The sequence below is a fragment of the Pseudoliparis swirei genome, chromosome 15 (assembly GCF_029220125.1).
Source record: "Pseudoliparis swirei isolate HS2019 ecotype Mariana Trench chromosome 15, NWPU_hadal_v1, whole genome shotgun sequence".
In the NCBI taxonomy this organism is placed as follows: domain Eukaryota; kingdom Metazoa; phylum Chordata; class Actinopteri; order Perciformes; family Liparidae; genus Pseudoliparis; species Pseudoliparis swirei.
This window is the reverse complement of record NC_079402.1, coordinates 13290751-13314774: the sequence shown is the minus strand read 5'-3', so window position 1 is coordinate 13314774 and position 24024 is coordinate 13290751. Positions and strand designations below refer to the sequence as shown.

The 24024-nt window shown below is 43.6% G+C and overlaps 1 protein-coding gene across 2 annotated transcripts in view; it reads left to right on the top strand.

Annotated features, from left to right (window-relative positions):
• The window catches only part of unc5cb (unc-5 netrin receptor Cb), a 110071-nt gene that overhangs the window by 77144 nt on the left and 8903 nt on the right, over window positions 1-24024 (top strand). Inside the window, exons 5-12 of one of the 2 annotated variants that reach the window (XM_056432943.1) lie at window positions 7447-7627; window positions 9116-9283; window positions 9571-9735; window positions 13478-13534; window positions 16154-16345; window positions 20887-21249; window positions 23199-23286; window positions 23445-23616. In XM_056432943.1, coding sequence (XP_056288918.1) covers window positions 7447-7627; window positions 9116-9283; window positions 9571-9735; window positions 13478-13534; window positions 16154-16345; window positions 20887-21249; window positions 23199-23286; window positions 23445-23616 — 1386 coding nt within the window. The remainder of the gene's footprint in view (window positions 1-7446; window positions 7628-9115; window positions 9284-9570; window positions 9736-13477; window positions 13535-16153; window positions 16346-20886; window positions 21250-23198; window positions 23287-23444; window positions 23617-24024) is intronic. The other variant, XM_056432944.1, reaches the window with a different exon arrangement.

Genomic DNA, 24024 nt, shown 5'->3' with positions numbered 1-24024 from the left:
CAAAGGACTGAAATACTGCGAGTGAGGTTTCTGAAATAGCACAAGGATTCAGTCATGAACATCTTGTATGGTCTGAATACATTATACACTCACCAGGCCCCATAAAAGTCATTGTTACACATTTCCATTGCCATGAATATTTGATATATACTTAATCAAAAGCAGAAGGAAAATGTAACCGTTGAGACTATTATTGGACGGAAGGGATAAGGAGTGATTTGGCAGGAACGGCTTGGTTTCTGTATTACGTGTGCTCACATGCTGAGCGCTGGCCATAGATAGAGTAAAGGTAAAGATGGGGATGGAAAACTTTCCCCCGGCTCACTACTGATCATTCTCTTTTAATACATCCATGAAGCTCTTTCATCAACATCTTAAGGGCCTCTACAAAAGTAACAATACCCTCTTTTCATACTCGAGAACATGTGGTAGGCTCATAAAATTGACTTGAATCTCCTTGTGAAAGAATGCAGCTTTATTGTTCCTTTCCCTTTTCTTCTCCCATGCTTTCCATCTCCATCTCCACTTCAGAGTGCTTGTCACAGCCCTGAGAGAAAGACACTAGTTCAGAGGTTATGCAGCACTGTGAGCTGCTGAGCCTGTTTCCATGGAAGCAGGTTTTTAATTCAGGCATCTCCTCAGTCAGCCGGGGTCCTGCCGTGTTATCATGGGTAACGAGTCATTGATGCTCTGCAGGGAAGAGGCCCTGCTGCCATGATTAAGTCCACTGGCTTTACTCAGAAGAAAGCGAGGAAACGTAAAGATCTATACTTCACGTTCCCTCATCCAGAAAAATGAGAAAACTAAGTCTGATGAATTTCGACAGCTGGAACAGCAGCCAGAGCCAAATGCAAGTGTTTCACAGGTATTTCTGTGAATCCATAGAGGCATACATTATGTTATAAAGCTACAACTATGTTTTCTTACCTTTTTATTAGTGACTAAATGTGCCTGTAATGAATCTCAGCATTGACTGGTATGTTATTAAATCTAATCTGGCTCCAATATCTTGAACGTGGCTCTTTTATGGAGATCCAGCATCCACCTTGTTCACACATCAGACCATGTAAATGGCGGTGATTGCTGTTGATTTTAGGTCCAGTTCCACCTAATAGGCGATGTGAAGGCGTAACACACACTGCAGCTCATCGGGTCACCTTGTCAAAAAATAGCTGAGTGCTTCAACCCAGTCAACATGCTGTATGTGTAGTCATGACGGGGGCAGGAATGTCAAGAGTAACAACACGTCAGTGCCCAGTGAAACAGGAAGTGTGTTTTCATTTAGTTTACCCATGGGAGAGAAAGTGTCTGGAGGGCAGACCAAAATCCCCCGGCAACCAATCATTTGCCCTTTACGCACCCATCCGTCAATCACTGCAGTTTCCCTGTGCAAAGGCTGTGATTTACTCTAATGGCTCCACACGTGTGCGAGCTCTGCTGCCCTCTATAAGTCTACTGTAACCTCCGATGGGTCAGGCCTCCACAAACATTTAAATGAACAACAGTGGACCCCAGGGGGTGCATATAATCCATCGGACCACCTGTGAGAAAGGAAAGTAAATATAGTTAATTACAGGAAAAAGACAGGAAGCACTGAGGTGGAAATGAGGGAGTTCTCATTCTGAGATAAACTGTTTTTTTTATCACCTTAAAATTATTTTAAACTGTTAAAAAACTGAACTTTCCAGCCTGTTTTATCCACACTCCTGAAGTTTGCATTGCATACAAAGACAGTTCTGACCTCAGTGCACAAAAACCCTGTCCTATAGGTGGAGTTATCAACTGAGCTCTGCTAAAGGACAGTGTGTATCGCACAGTTTTGTCAGTGTATCACTATAAAGCTGCAGCCTTAGTAACATTTATACTAGTTAATTTAATATTGACATAAAATGGCATTCGTATGCCATGCCTCTCTGCAGCCAACATTTACTTGCCCAACCACACTTGCGTGTAATGAAATATGTTGGCTGAAAAAATAAATGCAGTAAAATGGCATATATCCTATTGTTACATCATCACCATCAAAATATAATCAACCCTTTTGCTTGCCAATTTTTTTAAACAAATACTTTGTATGCCTTCCTAATCAACGGATGCAAAGAGAGTGATAAAAACATAAACTCCTCCCATCTTTATGTTGTTTGTGAGGTGTTCTAGGAATCACATTTAAGAGGCGAAAGGACTCTGCAAGACGAAATGGAGCAGTGACGTGTCTGGCTGGAGCTAGTTTAAGAAATGGCTGTTCTCCTTCAGCAGACTGTGGAGCGCTTGAGGCAGGACTGAGCTGGAGGATGCCATTACTCCTGGCTCAAGTCTCAGATATCTGTCTTCTGTATGGACACCGGAACCCCTCCAACTCCACTTCTGTTACCTCACCCTCTCTCCTTCGCCCAACCCCCCTCCCCATTCCAGCTCCTCCACATCCACCGTCACAAACACACATACAGATATCAATACCAGCAAGTAACACAGGTACACACACACAAATACACACACCAACAAACACTCTGCCCATCACACCTCAATATATCACATCTTAGTGCATTTCAGCTTCCTAATATTTACACAGCTTACGTTTCCATTATTGTCATGCAGGCAGATGCAGAGCATATGGCCCGTTGTCTCATCGTGAGTGATTGAATAATCAGTTTGCAACCTTTCGTGGCTCGTACTCCAGGTGTGTCATTCAAGCCTGTGGCGGGTATATGCTGTGAAAAAAGGGAAATGAATAAATTACATCCGATGCATAGACTTCTTGTGGAGGAGCAGGAGAGCTCATAATGACATATCTGTAGAGGAATCTCACACATTTCTGGGGAACGTTCTTTTCTCCCTGTTCTTCCTTTTCACGCCCCTCTCCACCCCCGCACTCTGCCGCACGTTTCTATTTCTGACACAACAGGGATGAGTCGTGAATGGTGTTGCCTTGCACTGGCTCCCAACGAGTGAGTGGATTGTATACAGTGTGTTTAGTATTTCAGTATTACACCGTGAAAGGACGCTGACGCTGCGTTCAAACTGACGGATGTAAATCACCTTTTTTGGGGGAGAGCACACTTATAGAAATAGAATCTAAGTTTTTAATTGCAGATTTTGGTGAAAAGTATGCCCATTTCATTAAATTGTTACCGCACTGTACATACACTGTTCTGTCTGAGCCAAATTACTTCATGCTTTCATGACACTTTTGATTATATTGCTGGAGTGATTATATTTTAGATATTTTTTTTATATTTCAGTTAACAAACAAATAGTAGCCTAATGCATTGGTTAGCTGTTAGCACCTTTTATTTTTGTTTTTAGATCAGATTCAAATGCATTGTCATTGAGTTCAGGTACTGAGACAGGATAGCATGTAACCAATTCAATTCAGTTTATTTTGTATAGCCTTAAATTACAAATTTGCCTCAGAGGGCTTTACAGTCTGTACACATACGACATCCCTGTCCCAGAACCTCACGTTGGATCAGGAAAAACTCCTAAGAATTAGAAAAAATTAGAAAATTACAGAGGTGCGAAAACTATAAACTGCAGAACAATACTCAGAATGAACAGCAATATATATAATTTAAGAAATAATACAGGGACAACATGAATATGCTATACAGTATGAACAGTATTATGTATATATAGTTTGATACATGGGCACCTGTTACAGGAGGTTGTGCAGGTATAAGTCTGATTTAATACTTAAACCCTACTTTGCTTGTGTATGTTAGGATTTAATTCCAATAAATTCTTCATTCCTTCCCTTAGAAAGTTTACATCTTGAATATTTCAGGAATCTGACAACACTTCCTTTAACTTATTTATTTTTCTAACCTGTCTTTGTTATTTTCCGCAACACCATCAGATGCGACCTGGTCTGTGAAGTTACCAGAGCTCAATGGATGAAAGATATGTTTCCTTTCAGTCATCTTTCTCTTTTTTGTTTACCTCTCTCGTTTCTCTCGTTCTCTTTCATTGCTCACTCACTTAGTCAAGACCTTATTTAAGTCAAATTCACCTCTTTGAAACCTTTTCCCTTCATTCTGTCTTGTTGTCCTTGCCCTCACTGATGATATGTCATGTATGTCGGCTCACTAACTGACCGTCCTGCTCGTCTATCACCTCCTCGCTGCCTTGTGCCTACCTGTCTTACTTTCTGTTTGTCTCCTTCACTCCTTCTCGAGGCTCAGGTATCCTTCTTGCTCTCTCTCTCTGTCACTTGGCTGTCTCTGGCCAGACAGGAGACTCCCTCTCTGTGAGACAGCTGACATGTGGCAGTTTCCCTTCGTTAATGACAGGAAATATGCCAATTACTTCTCCGGATGTTTCACTGCCAATCAGATGCTAACGAGCTGCAAGTGTGTGTGTGTGTGTGTGTGTGTTTGAGTGATTTAATCTGTTGGCATGCGAGAAAGTCAGACAAATGCTATCTGAGATCTAGTCTTCCGCAGAATTTTATTCATTTGAAATATGTTCACAAGTGTGTAATTTGGCTTACCTTTTCATCTCTGGTGTTATTAATATCCTAATTATAGTCAGTACAGAATAAATGATGGGTGAACTGTGCTCACTTTTGCTCTTGCACACACGCCCCCACTTCTGACATAAGCTTCTTCCACTTTATATCCCTCGTCACTCGGTCTCTCTCCCGACCCTCCATCTGCGCTAAAAAGCGCTTTTGTTAAATTTTTCATTACCTTCTCATATAAAACTGCTCTTGACATCGCAGCACGTTTAGAGAGGCTGCCTCTGTGATGGGTGCACAATTGGATAACCTCCTTTTTGTTTCAGCTGTCCAACTCCATTCGAAGAAAACGCCTTGTGCTCCGCTCACAGTGATGTGAGCTCCAAGTAGCAAAATATGTATGATGGCAACAAAAAACACCGTTTCTCTCGTTTGCATCATCTTTATTTGTTTTGGTGACACAGAAAATAAAGGACATGAAATGGCAATCAGATCCCTCTGAACTCTTTGTTCCCGAAACACAAGGGCGGCTGTGGCTCAGTGGTGAGCAGAGTCATCCTTCGATCACAAGATCGGTGGTTCGATCCCCGGCTCCGCTAGCCACTGTCGATATATCCTTGGGCAAGACACTTAACCCAAAATAGCTCCCGTAGTTGTGCCTACGGTGTGTGAATGTGTGTGAATGTTAGTTACTGCTGATGTGCAGGTGGCAGCTTAGCTCCTCCCATCAGTGTGAATGATGGCTTTGAGTGGTTGGAAGACTAGAAAAGCCCATTTGCAATTCTTCCCGTTGCTCATTTCTGTCAGTGTCATAAAGTGTCATAATTAGTGGTGGTATTGGAGCAGAAAACACAACAACCTCCAGAACCCTTGTTCAATGAATACATTGATGCATTTAGTATAATCACTTTAGCATCCCTGTAATGATGGAGTGGTAAAAGTGCATTATGCTCTTATTATAATGATTGCAGGTTTGAGATCAAGATAATGCACAAGTGTTTTTTTTACCTTATTTAAAATGACTTTTACAAAATGTATTTCATTGTTGAAACCTCAGGGAGGTTTCGTGAGTTATTTTTGAATTATTGAGCTTCAAGTCCTGAAAGTTAAAACAGATGTCTAATTGCCACCTTGGCAGATGTCAAGGAACATTTGTTGCATTGCAGTAAAATTAAAACAGAAGCCAACTTATTAGCAATATACTGAAATGCCTAAATATATACACCTCCCACATATGGACAGGCGTTGCTACAAATTCCTGGAAGAAGCATTAAAAAGCTGTTTTTTTAATAAGAAAATAAAAAACCCACTTATGTTGACATCGTCAACAGCATAACAAGGAAACATCTATTATCAAAGATTCAATATTTTGTGTCTTATGTCCATACTGCAGTTCTCAATGATTTGTGTGATGATAAAGCTGCTTTCATTAAGCATCTCTTGTGAATTTAATTAAATTAGCATTTGGCATTATAAAGACATGTTTTCTTTGCTGTACCATTATGTTGAGGAATTAAGATGTATAAGATTTATCTCCGGCTAAGTGACCGATGTAATGCATAGATCACAACTTATATATATAAAGTGCAGTATAACTGATGTTATATTGTACTTTATTTCATTGCACCCTTGCGAGAGAGATTTAATTTCATCTTGTAAAATGGCTCACAAGATGGCTTGTGAGGGAATCCTACCCTGCCTTTCTCCATCAGATTGAGTCAGCTAATATATGTTGATGGAAGAAAACACTTATAAGCACCAAATCAGCAGAGAAAATACATCCTTTACAGAGGTTTACTGTAAAGCTCTACTGATATTAAGTATTATGATTGTACTTGCTCGACATTAAGCACCCAGTGTTTGATCAGCTGTAAGTTTGTCATGATGACAGGTGTTTTATGGGCTGCACAATTGGAGTGTTGTGTGCATTCATGCAGAGGGGGGCTGGGTCGGCAGAGTTTGACGGTGACATAATTGTGTAGTATTGAAAATTCGTCCCAGCCTCTCCAATGTGTTCGCACTTTATACGAGAGCACGCCGCTGAGGTGTGTCGCTGATGGCGTCTTTGATATCCGTCATTTCAAGAAAACACGGATAGTAGTGGTGCATGTAACTCAGTGCATGTCCCAATCAGCTCATCTCTTCTTTTAAGAAAGTTCTAACAATGCATCCCTGCCCTACAACATGCCATGTCTGTTTCTTAAGAAGTCTAACAACAGCAGTGAGCCCGCACATCGTTTTGTCTTGGCAGCCCTGATATCAGGTTATTGTCCCACTCCTTTGAGATACTTTATCTCTCTTGAGAACAATCTTTTATAAACATCCTACTTATCTTTTCCTGTACTGATCCTTAGGGTCTTATCTCTTATCAGGCCCCGCTCCTCATGGGGCATCACAATACACAGGAAGTTAGCCATTTGCCAGGTCTCCCCATCGCTGGACAGCTCCTTTTGAAGAAAACCAGAGAACCAGCTAATATTATTTTTGAGGCAGCACATGTTATCTTTTTGGAAACCTTTATACCTCTGGAAGAGAAAAAGCATCTCTGTGATTTTTGTCGTATAAAGGCTCTAATTGGTCTCCTGTTCTGTGATAGTGCCATGGGTTCAATATCCATATCATTTAGAGAAATGAAACTCATAAGGAAAGGTCAGAGAGACTCTCAGATTCGGTAATATTTCTCTCCTGCTTGACAACTCTGCTGTTAGTGTAGTGCTTTGTTCTCAGCGGAGAGTAAAAAGAGCCTGATTGCCACTGACTTTTGGCAGCCGGATCTCAAAGTAGGAAACAAGTGTGCTCTAATCATTGCACTCACTGCTATTTGAGAGGTTAGTCGGAGACGAGAAAAAACTCTAGTTTTAAACACTTTGTTCAGATTTGTCTCCAATTTAACAAGGTCAGCCTGTCACATGTTCTCACAACGTCTGTTTAGAAGACTTTTCTGTTGTCTCCGAGCTCTTTGTCTTCAACGTGTGTTCTCTCCTTCCTCCTAGGTGGAGTGGTTAAAGAACGAGGAAGTTATTGATCCTGCAGATGACAGAAACTTTTACATCACCATCGATCACAACCTGATCATCAAACAGGCCCGCCTCTCTGACACCGCCAACTACACCTGTGTCGCTAAGAACATTGTGGCCAAGAGACGCAGCACCACCGCCACGGTCATCGTCTATGGTGAGCGACCGCCATTTTAACACTGGGCAACATGGTCAATCAGATCTTACAATGGTCTTTCGTCTCCTGACTGGCATTGATCGATAAAGTCAGCCACTGGTGCATAAGGAAAGTGTTAAATTTCTACAAGAAGGCAGCTCAACTCCAAAAATCAAAATTCAAAGTCACTCTTGCATGAAGCAAAATCCCTCTCCCTCCCGGGGCGTGTAACAGTCGTTCATTTTGTTCACGCCGGAAGGTGTGCAACGAATGGAAGATAAGTGATTTTCTGAACTGTAAGCGAGGTGCTGATGTGGCTGAGCCATACTTAAAGAGCCCCCTGCTGTGGCTTCACACAGACTCACCCACTGTTTCCCCAACATCAGCTGACGTGACTGTTATTGCACAGTGCGGCTGTGAAGTTGAACAACGCCTGCTCCAGGCTGTGCATTTTCAGACTGAATAAAGAGGTACGGTACGCTGCGTGTGGATGGATTCGGACTCCAGACAAACGTGAACAGATGCTCGAAACTGATACTTTCAACGGGGTCAAGTTTAAAATCTGTAATCCCCTCATCACTTTTCACTGTCATGTGAAGATTAAGAACAATGTGGCGAGCGGAGGTCAGGGCGATAAAGAAACACAAATTGTAAATTCAAGTGAGCCGATTTCAGGGACAAGGGTTGCTGTCGGCGCAAGGCTTTCCCGCGTTGAATAAGTGCTTTGATGTCAGCTCATTCTTGAAAGAAAGTACAACAAACCACTGCGTCTCTTAGTGCTGTCCTTGCTTGTAATCCAAATTGGGTACTTGCACCTTTTATGCACAGTTGTGCTGTATGTGAAAGTACACATGAAGCAGTTTGAGAAACCCAAAGCATGAGAGAGAGAGAGAGAGAGCGAGAGAGAGAGAGTCTGACATTAGCGATGAAAAAGTAAGAAAAACATGGAATATGTTTTTAGCCCAGTGGTTTCCGGCTCAACTTGCGACAAGGACACTGGAAACCAGAGCACAAGAAATGGAGAAAAAAAGGAGAGAAGAGATAGATCCATAATCCATGTAGGAAAGAAAGCAGACAATACAGAAATGTGGGGCTTTGGCAGTCTTCCCTAAGAGTCCAATATGTTGGGCTTCACTCATAAGCATGTCACATTTGAAAGTCGGAGGCTCCATGGGGCCCAGTTCCACCATCTCAAATGCCACAGACTTGTTCTCAGCCACAAGCCCTGGTGTCACTCTGCACTGGATTAAGTCGCTGACAGAGATGGATGAGAGAGGAAAGAGAGGCTTTAGGAGGACTTGGCGAATGGAAAATGCAGCTATCTGACCAAAGTAACAACCAGAGTGCCCAAAAACATGAAAACTCTCAATTCTCTTTTATTTTGGTGTGATTTTATTGTAAAGCACCTCTTTTTTTACCTTTAAAAAGAAAACGCGATTAAAATCTAAGGACGAGGTGAGAAGACAAGTAGTCTGATGTGTCAACATGCTTTATTCCCATGCATACCAGTGAACGGCGGTTGGTCGACATGGACAGAGTGGTCAGTGTGTAACAGCCGCTGTGGCCGCGGTTACCAGAAACGCACTCGCAGCTGTACCAACCCCGCCCCACTCAACGGCGGCGCCATCTGCGACGGGCAAGGCATCCAGAAGCTGCCGTGCAATCCTCTCTGCCCAGGTATGGCATCGAATTACAACAAACCCACTCAGGGGTGGGTGGAAAGGGTTGAGCTCAGTGCACCAAAACGAAATGCATAAAATATGATACAACTCTGTGTTTGCATATTCCGCTCCGTTTGTGCCTCCACCCTTTACGCGCGTGTGTGTGTGTGTGTGTCTCTCCCACACATCTCGGCGTCCCAATCACGTCCACGTTCACCCACTCGCGTGCACTTGTTTGTCTTCATCTTCTCATCTGCCATTGTGTTCACTCTGCCCCCGTCTGTCCCGTGTGTTGTGTGGTAGTGGATGGCCTGTGGACCGAGTGGAGTAAGTGGTCCACCTGTGGGACAGAGTGCACCCACTGGAGAAGGAGAGAATGCAGCGTTCCAGCACCCAAAAACGGGGGGAAGGACTGTGAGGGCATGGTGCTCCAGTCCAAGAACTGCACCGATGGGATGTGCATGCAGAGTGAGTACCCGGCTAATCCTCAGCTACTCTCTCTGACCTGCCAACCAGAGAAATCTCTCCACCCTATGACCATGAGTTTCCCTTTGCTCTTTCGTTGACACGCTGTGTTTCACATGCCCACATAACACTCACCCTGTCTCTCACTCTGTTTCACTTCACTCATGCATAAACAACAAGACGTGCTGCAATGCCTTTCTCTTTGTCCTCTGCACTCAAACTCTTTCGTTGCACATTAATATCACACAAAAGCTGTTGGATAAAATCAACATAAAAGAAGAAACCACAGCACGTCTTTTCTTGTGTAAGCCATGCTCCAGATTTAAGTATATGTTTAAAAACAAAAAGAAGACGAAGCCACATGGGGAAGTGCTCTAAGTAATTATCCTCAGCGCAGGCTAAGCTTTTGGGAGTTATATTTAAAATAATAATCGGTGATTATATTATAATTACGTAAAGTCACATCTACACGACTGCTTTGATTGCTACCTTAATTTAAAAACTCTGGATTCCTTCGGTCCAATGAGAGGAAACGCGTGGCCACAAAGTGGTCGAGTGTAGACTCGCTCCTTTTCCTGTTGGCAATCACATGCGATGCAAAGTGAACACGTATTGCAGACCACATAAAAATCTAGTCTTACAATGATTTCAAAGTACACACAAGTCTCAAGGAGTCGACAGCATTTCTTCCTGACCAATCACAATCCTTCAATTTGATTTACTGTTTTGTTGCTAACCAAAGAAAGAGGCCAACGCTTGTTTGTGCTGCCGCCAGATATTTTTCTGCAGGCAAAAAAATGTTTTATGCTTCTCTTTTTCCAGGGAGTTGAAAACAGCCACGCCGTTTAGTGGAGCCGGGCACCCTCACCTTTATAATACATTCACAGACTGGAGTCATGCTGCAATATCTCTGATGCATGTGTGTGTGTGTGTGTGTGTGTGTGTGTGTGTTTACTGCAGTGTTAAGAATCTACTGGGTATTTGATACCTTGAACTTCATCTACTAAAACAGTTGTTGCCTTCATTCCTGTGCCTATATTAATAATAAGAATTGGAAGAGAAGGAGGGAGCTGGGAACACTTCCACAGTACCTGAGTTAAATTCTGTGGCTATTTTATTAAAAAGATCCTCTCCAATAAACATCTTTGAAGGTGTTAGACCCCCGCAAACTGTCACAGATGCCTCTATTATGTGTATAAGCTACTCCAGATGGTGATTGTGACACTAATAATATAACAGGAGCTGTGCTGCTGCATGTCGAGAACTTGATACAGCTGGCCGTCACTGTGAGCAGCTGATGTGAGATTTTGCAGCCCGGGGTTGTTAACGGTTACCTGCAGTTTGGTGTCGACATGATGTACTAGGATTGGCATGCGTCTGTCCAAAGTAAAGTCATACTGTACTTTATGGTCATACGTATGGCGGACCAACAGAGAACTGTGACTTCAGTGCTCAATTATTTCCTTTTATGTTAGAATCAGAGGGATGCATTAGCTGATTTTATTGCCAGGGTCTTATGTCTACAGTGTATAGAAAACATCAGGGACAACAATTTATAGAAACTTTTATAAGTACTCTTATTTGTCTTATTCATCTTGTTTTATTCCTGTGACTCTCACATAAGCATTAGTTCTCTCTAGATTGATGACCAGCTTGCAGAGAATATAAAGCTACAACGATATAGATTCAGGATCGTTTCAGGGATTGATTTTTTGGGAAGCTAAGAGGGTGAAGCCACTTATGTCAATGCTAATGACCATTTCCACGAGCATTTAGAAGAACGGCCCATTATCTAAAAGCTCACATTATGGCAAATATGATTGTGAATGGAAGTTGTGTGCAATCTGAACTCACCTCAGACTGCTGATCTGCTCCCTGTAGTGCAGGGCTGGGATGTGAGCAAACACGTGTCTGTGGATTCCATTGCAGCTTGATCTTATTTTCTGTTGTTTGAATTTATTTAAATCATTTCAATTGCAATCCACTGCAGGAATCTGGCAAAAGGAATTTGATATATAACCAGAGCTGGAAATAGAACTCGAGATGCTCAGTGTCCATTGCTGCACAAAAACACAACTGACCTGAATCAAAAACGGGATAGCTGTATTATAACTTACTTTGCAGCTTGTTCATCACATTTAAAGTGTCAGGGAGTTTGGCGTTTGGACTTAACAAAGTTATGTATCTACAGATTGCTCTAGAGAGGCTGCACTCTGTTCAGATACAACTTCCCAACTCCTAACACACAAGTGTAGTCTTCACAGTTCACTGAGGCTGACCTGTCTACATGTCTTGTTCTGCCTTTCCTAAATCTCAGCCTTTGGTAACCCTCCTCTCAGACGTGACATTTTCTTGACATATTGATGTAGACTGTCGAGAAAGGGGGGAGCGCACACTGCAGCCAGGGCAAATGCTTTATTGCTATCAAACACCGGAGACAGGGAAATCATTATTCTCAGGTTCACGTCAGCCATCCAAGAGCATGAGGATATTTACACTCTAGTGGTTGAAAAGTTTTGATTTAAGATAAAATAAGATAGACCTCATTGTCCCGCAGGGAAATTTGTCTTGGGCTGCCAGCCGCTGCATCACACCATACGATTAGATATAGATATACATACATTTGGAGTATAATCATGAATTTCAGTGAATGTAGATTAATAACCAAGAAGTAGTACAACATCAGTTTTGCCACATGACAGTATTCTTCTCTGAGAATAAAAATCTGCCACATTCAAGGAAGTAATGGCTGAAACCCAGACAGTGATTTCCTGTACTCCGAGTGCCCTTTTCCTTCCCAGCTCCATGTTGTCAGTAAGGAATAATCTTTGTCTCTCTGGAGCTCTGAGTTTTGCTTTGGAGGCTACTCACTGAAGCATGCTTTACTCTCACTCTACTGTAGAGTAGACTGACGGATGAATAGAAACTCTACAGGATGGGTTCAAATGGGCCATCAGTTAGACTGACCCTGACAGTCTCTCCCTCCCCCCCCCCCACTCTGGCCTGGCCTTCCTTTTGCCTGATTACATGAACACACCAGCTCCATCTATCAAGTCATTGATTTTACTGTCGCTCCACTTGTCTGCCCGTGGCTTTCTCCCTCTCCAATAAGGACTTCATTGTTTGTATAGTTGTTTATGGATATCCCAGGGAGACTAAATATTATGTGCACTAGTGCCCTATCCCTGGACGCCATTCTATGTTGCCTCTCCTTCACGTCAACAAACAATCAATCCAGTCGAAAGCCAGTTTATGGACCAAAAACCATCGATGTGGAAGATGCTTCTATTTCTTGCTTTCCTAACATAAGCAATCCTTTTATTTATTGCACTAACCTCTCCATCCACCTTCCATTGACCAATGCAAGGCTGTTGGTTCTATTGACTCTGTTGTTGGAGCCCACACAGTCCCTCCATTCCCTTTTTCACCTGCCAGCATCAGTCCTGGTGCTGCTAAGGCACTAAGCCCAGTTGATGGATCACACTGCTCCCTCAAAGAACCTCCGTGTTCCCCCCGTTCCTCTCATCCATCTCTATACTCTGTACACAGATCTGGAGAGGAGGGGCCAAATCAAGAAAGATCGCTTCTCTGTGTCATCACTCCTACTCATGAGTTTGTTGCTGTCTCATTTGTTGAGTTTGTTTTTCTGTTGGCTTAAATTTGATTTTCATCATCCCTCTCCCGCCATCTCCCCTCCCACCCTCCCTACTCTTTCTCCTACCCACAATTTCTCCCTCTCTTTAAGGTTCCTTATATCAGAAGTCCTCTGAGGCAAAAGACAAGAGTGATTTTGGAAATCCATGTGAGTTATTGTTTTTTTTGTTATCATTTAATATTGTTTTACATTATTCCTTCATTCATTGTCATGTCTGTCTCTGATCTTCATTGAAATGTTGTCCAGGAAGTTTACAGTCAGTCAATTATTGTGTTGCAAACAGCAACGTTTTATAAGTGGTATTTTTTCCCATTCACGTTACACAAAACAATACAACAAATGTTTGCCATTGTCCTTTCATGTCCATCTTAGTTTCATTGCTGCTATTCTGTTTGTTTTTTTATTTGCACCTCAGGGCATTTCATTTTTTGCATTTCACTCTATCTCGTGATGGGTCTCTGCTCGATAGCTATCTGTTTACCAACTATTGTCGAACTCCGGGCTGAAAATGCCCTTTACTCTATTGCTCCTCCAGAACTTCAGCCAGACACTTTGCCTCGTCGGGAGCTCAGGCACCGATTCTGCCAAAGAATGTAACCCTCTGTGTCTTTCTCGGTGTATATCTCTAATATTTTTATCTCTCTGTATTTCACCCTCCCTCTGTAAATCTCTGCATCCTCCCAGAGAATGAAGTGTTCAATAATCCCTTTCATTTCCATTTCTTGTACTCTCCCCTCTCCGACAATGGCTCATGTTCAAAGGTTTGTATTAATCTAAGTGATACATTTTAATGTGTACACTGAGCAGGTTGCTGCCTTTATCATCAAAGCGTGGATGGGAGATTGTTCGACTGAAGGGATATATGTTAAATAACTGGAGGAAAGCTAGGCAGAAGAAGCACAGTGAAATTACATTTTCAGACTTCAATCATTGGCTCCCTGCTCGGTTTTCTGTGTCTGTGCTAGAAGAAGGATTATAAAATATATGAGGATAGATCTTGACACTCTCCTTTAATGTGATGTCTCAGTTAAGGTTGCATAAAGAGGTGATGCCACACATATCCTTCTTGGGGACCAAGGGAAATTAAGTCTACCAGTTTCTCTTTAATTGTGTCCATTCAGTACATTTTAAATGAAATTATCTACTTTCTCTCTTAATCACTGTGTACCAAAAGCGAGCAAAAATGAATGCCCTGCTGAAGGTTATACATCATTTCAATTCGATAGAGATTCTCTAAGAGCATTGAATATAATGGATTTTATACTGACTAAATGTTGAATGACGTATGTATTTAGTTAGATTTAAAACCTTTGCATCCGGCTTAATAAACATTAGGCCATAGCTCGAGAAAATTAAGCGCCTCAAGTTTTCTCTTGGAGACCAAGTATGTGCTAAAAAACACAATTTATGGCTTTAGATCAAAAAGACACTCCCTTCTCTTGTTTTTCTCCTCCTTTCCTCCTTTGTACAAGAGAACACTGCAGACAGATTGAATGCCATCTGTATTCTGAGACACATGAGGCTAATTTACACAAATGCTCAGCATCATGCATGTCCGGAAAGTGCTGTGTATGGATCTATGGCTGATGCTGCCATCTGCTGGTGCAGATTCTGTTGCATTTCCACACTCAAATTATTAAAAAAATGTTTTATTTATATATATTTCTCTCTGATCGAATAACTTTATTCTCTCATGAATAAGAATGTGTTTATATTTTGTTCTTCGCCTTTTAGCAGAGCCCCCTGACATGCACATTGTGTATACATGGGCTGAACCATGCACACACACAGGCTCACACATGCCTTCAGGCATATCGCTACCTCTAAAGAAGAGTTTCTCCCCGCTTGTCAACATTGTGACATTGAGGAACATTCTTTCCCCAAACACCACAGAGAGTTCAGTAGGCATCTGTTAAAAGGTCTGATGGTTAATGAGTGCCTGTCTGAGTCTGCGTTTCCACGAGCCACCATATCCATGCCAGGCCCGCTAATCACAGAGGTTACTCCAGCTGGAAAGTGGACAGAAAGACTCTGGAAGGGAGACAGAGATGAAAGACAGTTTGAGAAATGCAAGCTATGTCTAGATCTTATCGTCAGTGTGTAAGAACAAAGACCGAGGCAGACTCAGAACTCCAACACATAGCACGGTAATTTGAAGATGAAAACATCTATATCTCCTCCTTCGGAACTCTTGATCTCGCTTCTGAGTCTGCTTGTTAGGACAGTGTGTCATTGGGTTGCACTGGAGAGCCTTCCTTATTAATTGCGTTGTCGTGCACAGAGTTCATCATCATTATATTTATTTTCTTTTTTCTAGTTATCTCTATGGTGTTCAGGCCCCTCTAACATATCACACAGGACTTATATCTTTGAGAGAGCTATTTCTGTGACCTTTTAGCGTACAGCCAAAATTTAAAGTTAAATGGCTAAGCTGAATGGAGAAAAAGAGACAGTTTTGTGTGACTATCTTCAGTACATGCATCATTAACCCTTTTCACTTTTAACAATTAAGAGTGTCCTTTATTATTTAATCAACAGCCAGATTATTTGCCACAGCGGACCAGCATTAACCACAGGAGAACTGTATGCATTTATTTCCCAGTAGATGGTTGTTAATATCCGGCTACATCTTGGACCAGGATATTAGTCTGCTGATAATGGCTTCATCACAACCCCTGCACACGGAGAAAGAAAGCTGTTGACGTGAACTCATGAGATCTTAAAAGACCATTTTTCTTCTTGTCTTTTGTCCCTCTCGTCCTCCAGTGGCCCCCAGTACAGATGATGTCGCTCTGTATGTGGGTATCGTCATAGCGGTGATCATGTGCCTGGTTATCTCGGTCGTCGTGGCGCTCTTCATCTACAGGAAGAACCACCGTGACTTTGATTCTGACATCATTGATTCCTCCGCCCTCAATGGAGGTTTCCAGCCAGTCAGCATCAAGACCGCCCGCAAAGGTGGGGTGCAGGATTGATATATGTTTATCTTTGCGTGTGTGTGTTTGCCTGCATGTATGAGTGTGTATCTCTGTGCACATGCTTTATGTCCTGTTTCCACATGCATGCACATTATTTCCTTTACATCATCCGTGAGTGAGCGAGTGAATATTGGATGGCATTATACTGCCATGATACTGGATTACAGATACCAAAATGTTAGCAACGGTATGAGTTAAATCTGTATATATCTGATAGAAACATAAGTACACAAAACAACATCTGACCGAGCATTTTATCATAACTTTTGCTGCTGACAGTGTCCGATACTCTGTGTTCTTAAAGACACATTTCAGTCCGTTTCCATACACCGATCATTGCCTAACTGTAATGTCCGGCGTTGTAAATCACTTGCAATAGCATCCCATCGCATTAACTTGGTGAGATAAGTTGCTCCGGTGCCACATGCGTGTTAGTGACGATGTGAATGTAAATGTGTCCTTTTGATCGGAGACACAGAGGAAGAAGAGTGAGAGGAATATACGCAGCATGCTTTTTTTCAGGTGATGAAACTATTAAAATGCTCGTCGCTGTGATGAGAGACCGAACTATGCCCCTTCATTAAGGCATAATAAGGCCAGTCTGCATTTCGCATATTAAACTCTAATTAGATTTGGGCTGGTGACGCATGACTTAAAAATAAGATACAGAGATGAGGACAGGTGGCAATGAGCTGGGCAATAAGACAGAAGTGCAACAGACAGATCAGAGGAATTGTGTTGTAAAAGTCAGTCTGAGGTTTTAGGAACCAGAAAAAGAAAAGCTGGAAAAAGGAATATAAAAGACATGTTAAAAAGAAGATTTAGGGTATTTCAAATCAACATCTTTGCTAAATGTGTGACTATTAGACACACATCAAAGACATGTTAATGGTTCAGATTTTCCTTTCATTAAATGTTAGAATATTTGAAAGAAAAATGTGTTTACAAATATATTTCACAACTATATTAATAGCTTCTGGCAGTCCAAATCAGTAGATGTCTGAACCAGATGACCGTAGAGGGGATCGGATGATGGTAGATAAACAAATCAACACCAATATCTGTATGTCTGGAGTGACTGTCTATCTATGTCATCATAATAATACTAGGTTATTTATTTTAAACCCTTTCTAAACTAGTGTGGACCTCTAACAGTTTGGCTTACTTTAATATATATATATATATATATATATATATATATATAATAAGAATACTGCAATATTTTTACAATATTTATTTATTTTCTACATTGACATCTTCGATTCAATTCAGTTTATTGTGTAAAGCCCAATATCACAAATTACGAATTTGCCTCAGTGGGCTTTACAATATGTACCCATACGACATCCCTGACCTTTGACCTCACATAAGATCAGGAAAAACTCCCCCAAAATTTAAAAAAACATTTCACTTGGAAAAAAGGAAAGACACCTTCAGGAGAGCAACAGAGGAGGATCCCTCTCCAGGATGGACAGAAGCAACAGATGTCATGTGTACAGAAGGAATCATGGCCGTGGGGATGCGCCCGTACTATTTGCCGAGAGAGTTCACGTCCGCCATTGTGGTTGTCGTGTACGTGCCGCCATCAGCTGACGCTGAGGAAGCTGTGGACACCATCCACTCCACTGTGTCTGCTCTGCTGAATCATCAGCCTGGAGCATTCATGGCTATCACTGGTGACTTTAACCACACCACATTGGAAAAAGCTCTGCCAACCTTCCATCAATACATAGACTGCCCAACAAGGAACAATAAAACTCTGGACTTGCTGTATGCTAATACTAAGGACGCATACAGCGCCACTGCCCTTCCCCTCGGCAGGTCTGATCATGACCTGGTCCGCTGACACCCAGGTATGTTCCTCTGGTGAAGAGGCTGCGGTGACCACCAGGACTGTGAGGAGGTGGTCTCTGGAGGCTAACGACGCCTACAGGACTGCTTCGAGTCAACGGACTGGGATGTGCTGTGTGGACCGCATGGGAGGACATCAACAGTATGACCGACTGCATCACGGAATACATCAAGTTCTGTGAACACACCACCATCCCATCACGGACTGTGCGCTGCTTCCCAACAACAAGCCCTGATCACCAGGGACCTGAAGCGCTTCTTAACATGAAGAAAGCTGCTTTCAGGTCTGGAGACAGGGATGAGCTGAGGAAAGCCCAGCGCAACCTGAAGGTGAAGCTCAGGGAGGCAAGGACTCCTACAGGAGGAAGCTGGAGGCCAAACTCCAGCTGAACAACACAAGGGAGGTGTGGTCTGGCATGAAGCAGATAACTGGCTTCAAGGTGGGAGGAGACAGCCAGGGGCTCCTGGAGAGGGCCAACGAGCTGAACTGTTTTTTCAATAGGTTCAGTTCACAGCCCTCCCGCGTTTCCTCCACACATCACACCTCCCTAACACCTCCTCCCCTCTGTCCCCCTGCTGAGCTGCACATCCACCGAGCCCTCAATAACAATGGGCTCCTCCACCCTCCCTCTCTCTGTGACGACTGACCAGGTGAGAAGACAGCTGGAGAAACTACACCAGCGCAGAGCTGAAGGTCCTGATGGCATCAGCCCCAGGGTCCTAAAGACCTGCGCCACCCAGCTGTCTGGTGTCCTGCAGCGCCTCTTCAACCTCAGCCTGAGGCTGGGGAAGTCCCGTGCTGTGGAAGACGCGTGCCTGGTCCCTGTCCCAAAGAAGTCAGCACCATCTGGCCTCAACGACTACCGACCGTCGCCTCACCTCCCATGTGATGAAGGTGCTGGAGAGGCTGGTCTTGGCCCACCTCCGCCGCAGGTGAAATCATCGTTGGACCCTCTGCAATTTGCTTACCAGCCTCATGTGGGAGTGGACGACGCCATCATCTACCTGCTGCAACGAGCTCAGTCGCACCTGGATGGAACCGGTGTCTCTGTGAGAGTCACTTTTGACTTCTCCAGTGCATTTAACACCATCCAGCCACTGCTGCTGAGTGAGAAGCTGCGGTGGCCGTGTGGACGCGTCCACCATCTCCTGGATCACTGACTACCTCACAGGCAGACCACAGTTTGTCAGAATGGGCCGTGTGCTGTCTGGAACGGTGGTCAGTGATGCTGGAGCCCCACAGGAACTGTTCTGTCTCCTTCCTCTTCACCCTGTACACCAGTGACTTCCAGTACAACACGGAGTCATGCCATCTGCAGAAGTACTCTGATGATTCTGCAGTGGTCGGGTGTATTAGGGATGGACGGGAGGAGGAGTACAGGGCAGTGGTGAGTGACTTTGTAAAGTGGGCGATGAGAACCACCTGCGGCTGAACGTGGCCAAGACCAGAGAGATGGTGGTGGACTTCAGGAGGAAGGCGACAGCTCCTACACCTCTGAGTGTCCTGGGAGTGGACGTGGACATGGTGGAGGAGTACAAGTACCTGGTCTCCATCGACAGCCGACTGAACTGGAAGGCCAACATCAACGCTGTGTACAAGAAGGGATGAGTCGACTCTTTTCCTGAGAAAGCTTGATCCTTCAACGTGTGCTGCATGATGCTGGTGTTATTCTACCAGTCGGGTGTGGCCTGTGTGCTGCACTTTGCCGTTGTCTTCTGGGGAGCAGCATCGAGCCGGTGACACCAGCCGCCTTAACAAACTGGTTAGGAAGGCTGGCTCCATCATCGGCTGCCAGCTGGAGCACCTGGAACAGGTGGTGGAGAGGAGGACGTTGAAGAAACTGGTGTCCATATTGGACAACCCGGACCACCCTCTCCACCACCTCCTACAGGGACAGAGGAGTACTTTCTCCAGACGTCTCCTCACGCTCCGCTGCCACAAGGAGAGATACAGGAGAACATTCCTGCCGACGGCTATGAGGCTCTACAACAGTTCACCTCTTGCCAGATCACCCTAACCCTTCTTATATTTTGTGTTTTGTTTTTTTATTCTTGTGTGTTGCTGCTACTGACTCGACAAATTTCCCCTTGGGGATTAATAAAGTATATATCTATCTATCTATCACAGTGTTACATAAACACATTCAATGAATATGACAGAATGTATGCATATTCGTAGTATAGGCATGGACCACAATCCAGACCTCTGAAACAGAAGGAGGTAGAGAGGATGTGGGGGGCATCAGCAGGGCCATGGCAGGAGGCGTAAGAAAACATGCAGAAACTTGGTGGTGTTGGAAAGTGGTCGGAGTGGAAAAGCTGGAGGACAGAGCGCTCCCACTACCATCGCTCCACCCACTCAGCACAGCTAATAAACATTAATCCTTGTACCTATTGGGTAAGCTGAGCATTATTGATGCCATCTGTTACTCATGAATCATCGCTGCGCCTATAACCTCACTGACTGAGTAATGCTTCGTGGTGGTGAAGTGGACCTCCCTAATGAGTGAAAAACAAACGAGTAAAGTCAGGCAGCAGTCTTGCTGATTGCCGTCAACACTTCAGTTCCGTGCGGCTATATTGGTTTAAGTTGGTTACTTTCCAGTTGGAAAGAGTACGCGATGACCACGTCACTTCACTCAAGACATCTACTCTTCTTTTCTTTTCCAGCTGATCTCCTCACATCACCCCCCGACCTGACCTCAGCGGCCGCCATGTACCGTGGTCCCGTGTACGCCCTCCATGATGTGGCCGATAAAATCCCCATGACTAATTCCCCTCTGCTGGACCCTCTTCCCAACCTGAAGATTAAGGTGTACAACTCCTCTGGCTTAGTGACCCCACAAGATGACCTGGGAGGGGAATTTTCCTCTAAACTGTCACCGAAGGTACCGCACTGCCTCCTGGACAACAACGATTGCACGATGGGCCGTCGCACACAGACCCAGACGTTGCTCCGCTCTCGCGATCCGTCCTGCACCGCGCTGGGCTCCATCAGCTCTCAGGGAGGGCACCTCATTGTGCCCAACTCAGGTACACCACCAGACAATGAGAGGACTTGTGTACACATCTGTGTGTTTTGATCCGTGAACCAGGCAAAAGTTGTTGCATATTTCAAAATATTCAGAGATGAGCATTGTGTAAGAAAGGAATAAATGAGCTCTCATTTATGAAAGAGGGATCAACAAGTTCTAGCACAATCATAGTTCATTCATGTGTTGATTGGAGCGGCATGCTTTCATCTACCTATGGATCTCCTGTCAGGTGCATTTAGTAAAATGGTCTATATGCATGTGACTACATGTACATATGTGTGGGTTTGCACATATTTTCATACTATTAGGATTCAAGTCCCCTCCACAGTCTAGTCTGGAGAAAAGATCATCCATCAGCTCGACCTCTGTGGGGGCGATTACATTTTTAATTCATAATAAGTGGTCATGATATTCTCAGCCCGAAATGTTTCCCTTCAAGATTCCACTTGAAACTCCAGACTTTTTTTTGGCTATGCTCAGTAACCTCCTGGCACCTCGTCTGTTTGTCTTACATGGAACACGAATCCCTCAAACGACTTTTGATAGACGGATAAAACTAACCGTATTTCTCCATACACATGGTGAAATGTGCCAAAACAGGTGAAATGTGCCAACTCTAATAATGAGTACTTGTATGATTGTTTCTACCTTTAGAAATACGGTAAAAGATCACACAGATGTGACCATAAAATAATAAGCCAAACCATATGCAACCTATCAGTGTGTTGACTGCACACAGTGTGACGAGGGTTGATGGATACTCATGGTGTGTGCACTGGAAGCACTGAACTTAGAGGCAGACTGTTTCAGGCAGCTTATATTAGCCATGCTGTCCTCACTTCAAACACATGTGGGCTCTCTGTAACTTGCCAGAGATGCATGTTGACAGGCAAAGACAAACTCGCAGACATTAAAGGACACACCGACTCCTCAAGTTTCTTAACTTTCCGTTTCGATTCCTGTAAAAATGTACTGAGCAGCGAGTTGTGCTCAGCCACCTCATCATGTTACATAGGCAGAGCGAGAGGAAAGAGCCCATTTGATATTTGATCTGTTCGGGAGTCTGGGTAATGAAATATTTTGTGGCACCGTCAGTTCGGCTGTTTGGTATTTTGCATCTTAAAATGCATTTCCTATCTCTTTTGAAGCTTTGCTGTGAGGGAGAGTGGCAGTGTGCGAGACGTCCCCGTGGCAGAGTTGTGATTGCCTTGCTAGCTAGCAAGAGAAGCTGTCTGTCACCTTTTGAAAAGTTCAGTACAAGGACATGGGAAATCAATGAGCTATCTGAGAAACCCCTCCAGAGAGTGTGTGTAGGTGTGTGTGTGTGTGTGTGTGTGTGTGTGTGGTGGTGGGGGTGGGGGGGCTAAAAAAGACATTGGACAGGACATCATATCAAATCAATCGGAGATGGAAAAATGTAAATCCTGCTGTCTGCAGCATTATGAGAATGCTATAAAAAGCAGAGAGATCATTGATTTTAGAAATGAAATGTCACACCATTTCCTGGTGCCATAGAAGAAGGCAATAAACTGCCATCGTTTTTATAAATGAGGCGATGGGGAATTGAGATTATTACTCTATTTCTGTTATTTAAAAAATTATCACTTTCCACTGAGGCTTTAAATGCTTTTTACTGGCAAAGTAACCCATACCCAAAATATAGCCATTATAAGTAATTGGTTTATATTTATTTGCCCATTTTATTTGTTAAGTTAGAGTGTTAAGGACCTTTGTTTCACTGTGTAAACCTAAATATGCAATACTAATATATTTTGCACGTCTATACTGGTCTGATTTGTCCCTCACTGACTTTATGCTTCACGGAAGAAACCCATTGAGCGCATTCTTAACATTGGCAGCAAAACAACGTGGTAAAGATGCTGATCTACCTGACAACTGACAACTCTCATTTGTACCTTTTTGTTTGTCTGTATTTGTGCTCCCCAGGCGTGAGTCTGCTTATTCCAGCAGGGGCCATTCCTCAGGGCAGAGTGTATGAGATGTATGTGACGGTTCAAAGGAAGGACAACATGAGGTATGCAGCGCCACCAGCCACATCAATGGCCCAGAGCTGTGTTTACCCCTGTCAGGTCCACCATGTCACACAAACACTGAAGCTGTTGTCACATTGCCACTAAACAGCGTGTGTGTGTGTGTGTACCTGTATGTGTGTTTTTCTCTGTGCACCTCCAGGCCCTCGGTGGAAGATGGCCAAACAGTGCTGAGCCCTGTGGTGAGCTGTGGGCCCCACGGGGCCTTGTTTACTCGGCCCCTCATCATCACCATGCACCACTGTGCCGTGTTTGACGGCCAACAGGACTGGCTGATCCAACTCAAGAGCCAGTCACAGCAGAACCACTGGGAGGTGAGATGTGTAGCAGACTCTTATGTCTATACCTACAATCCAAGTTTAAAAAACGTGCTTTTGGCAGTCATGCGAAGTATCATATTTATATGGTGTTTGCCACCTAAAATAAGATTCACAGATGTGATTTATCCACATTCTCACTGCATTTGGTTGGTTGAAAACTCTACCTGGCAAAGAGCAAAGGGAAAGGAATTGAGGAAAACAAAATACTGTCATGGCAATAGTACCGTAGGTATCATGATAGCATGAAACGAGCTGGGACAGTTTTTTCTTTTACCTTTTATGAATGACTGTGTGTGTGTGTGTGTGTGTGTGTGTGTGTGTTTGATGAGTTGGGTTGCTGAGGGTAGCATTGTAAAGGTGTTCTGCCTATCCCCTCTCTCCTTCTCTTTTTCACTTTTCCTT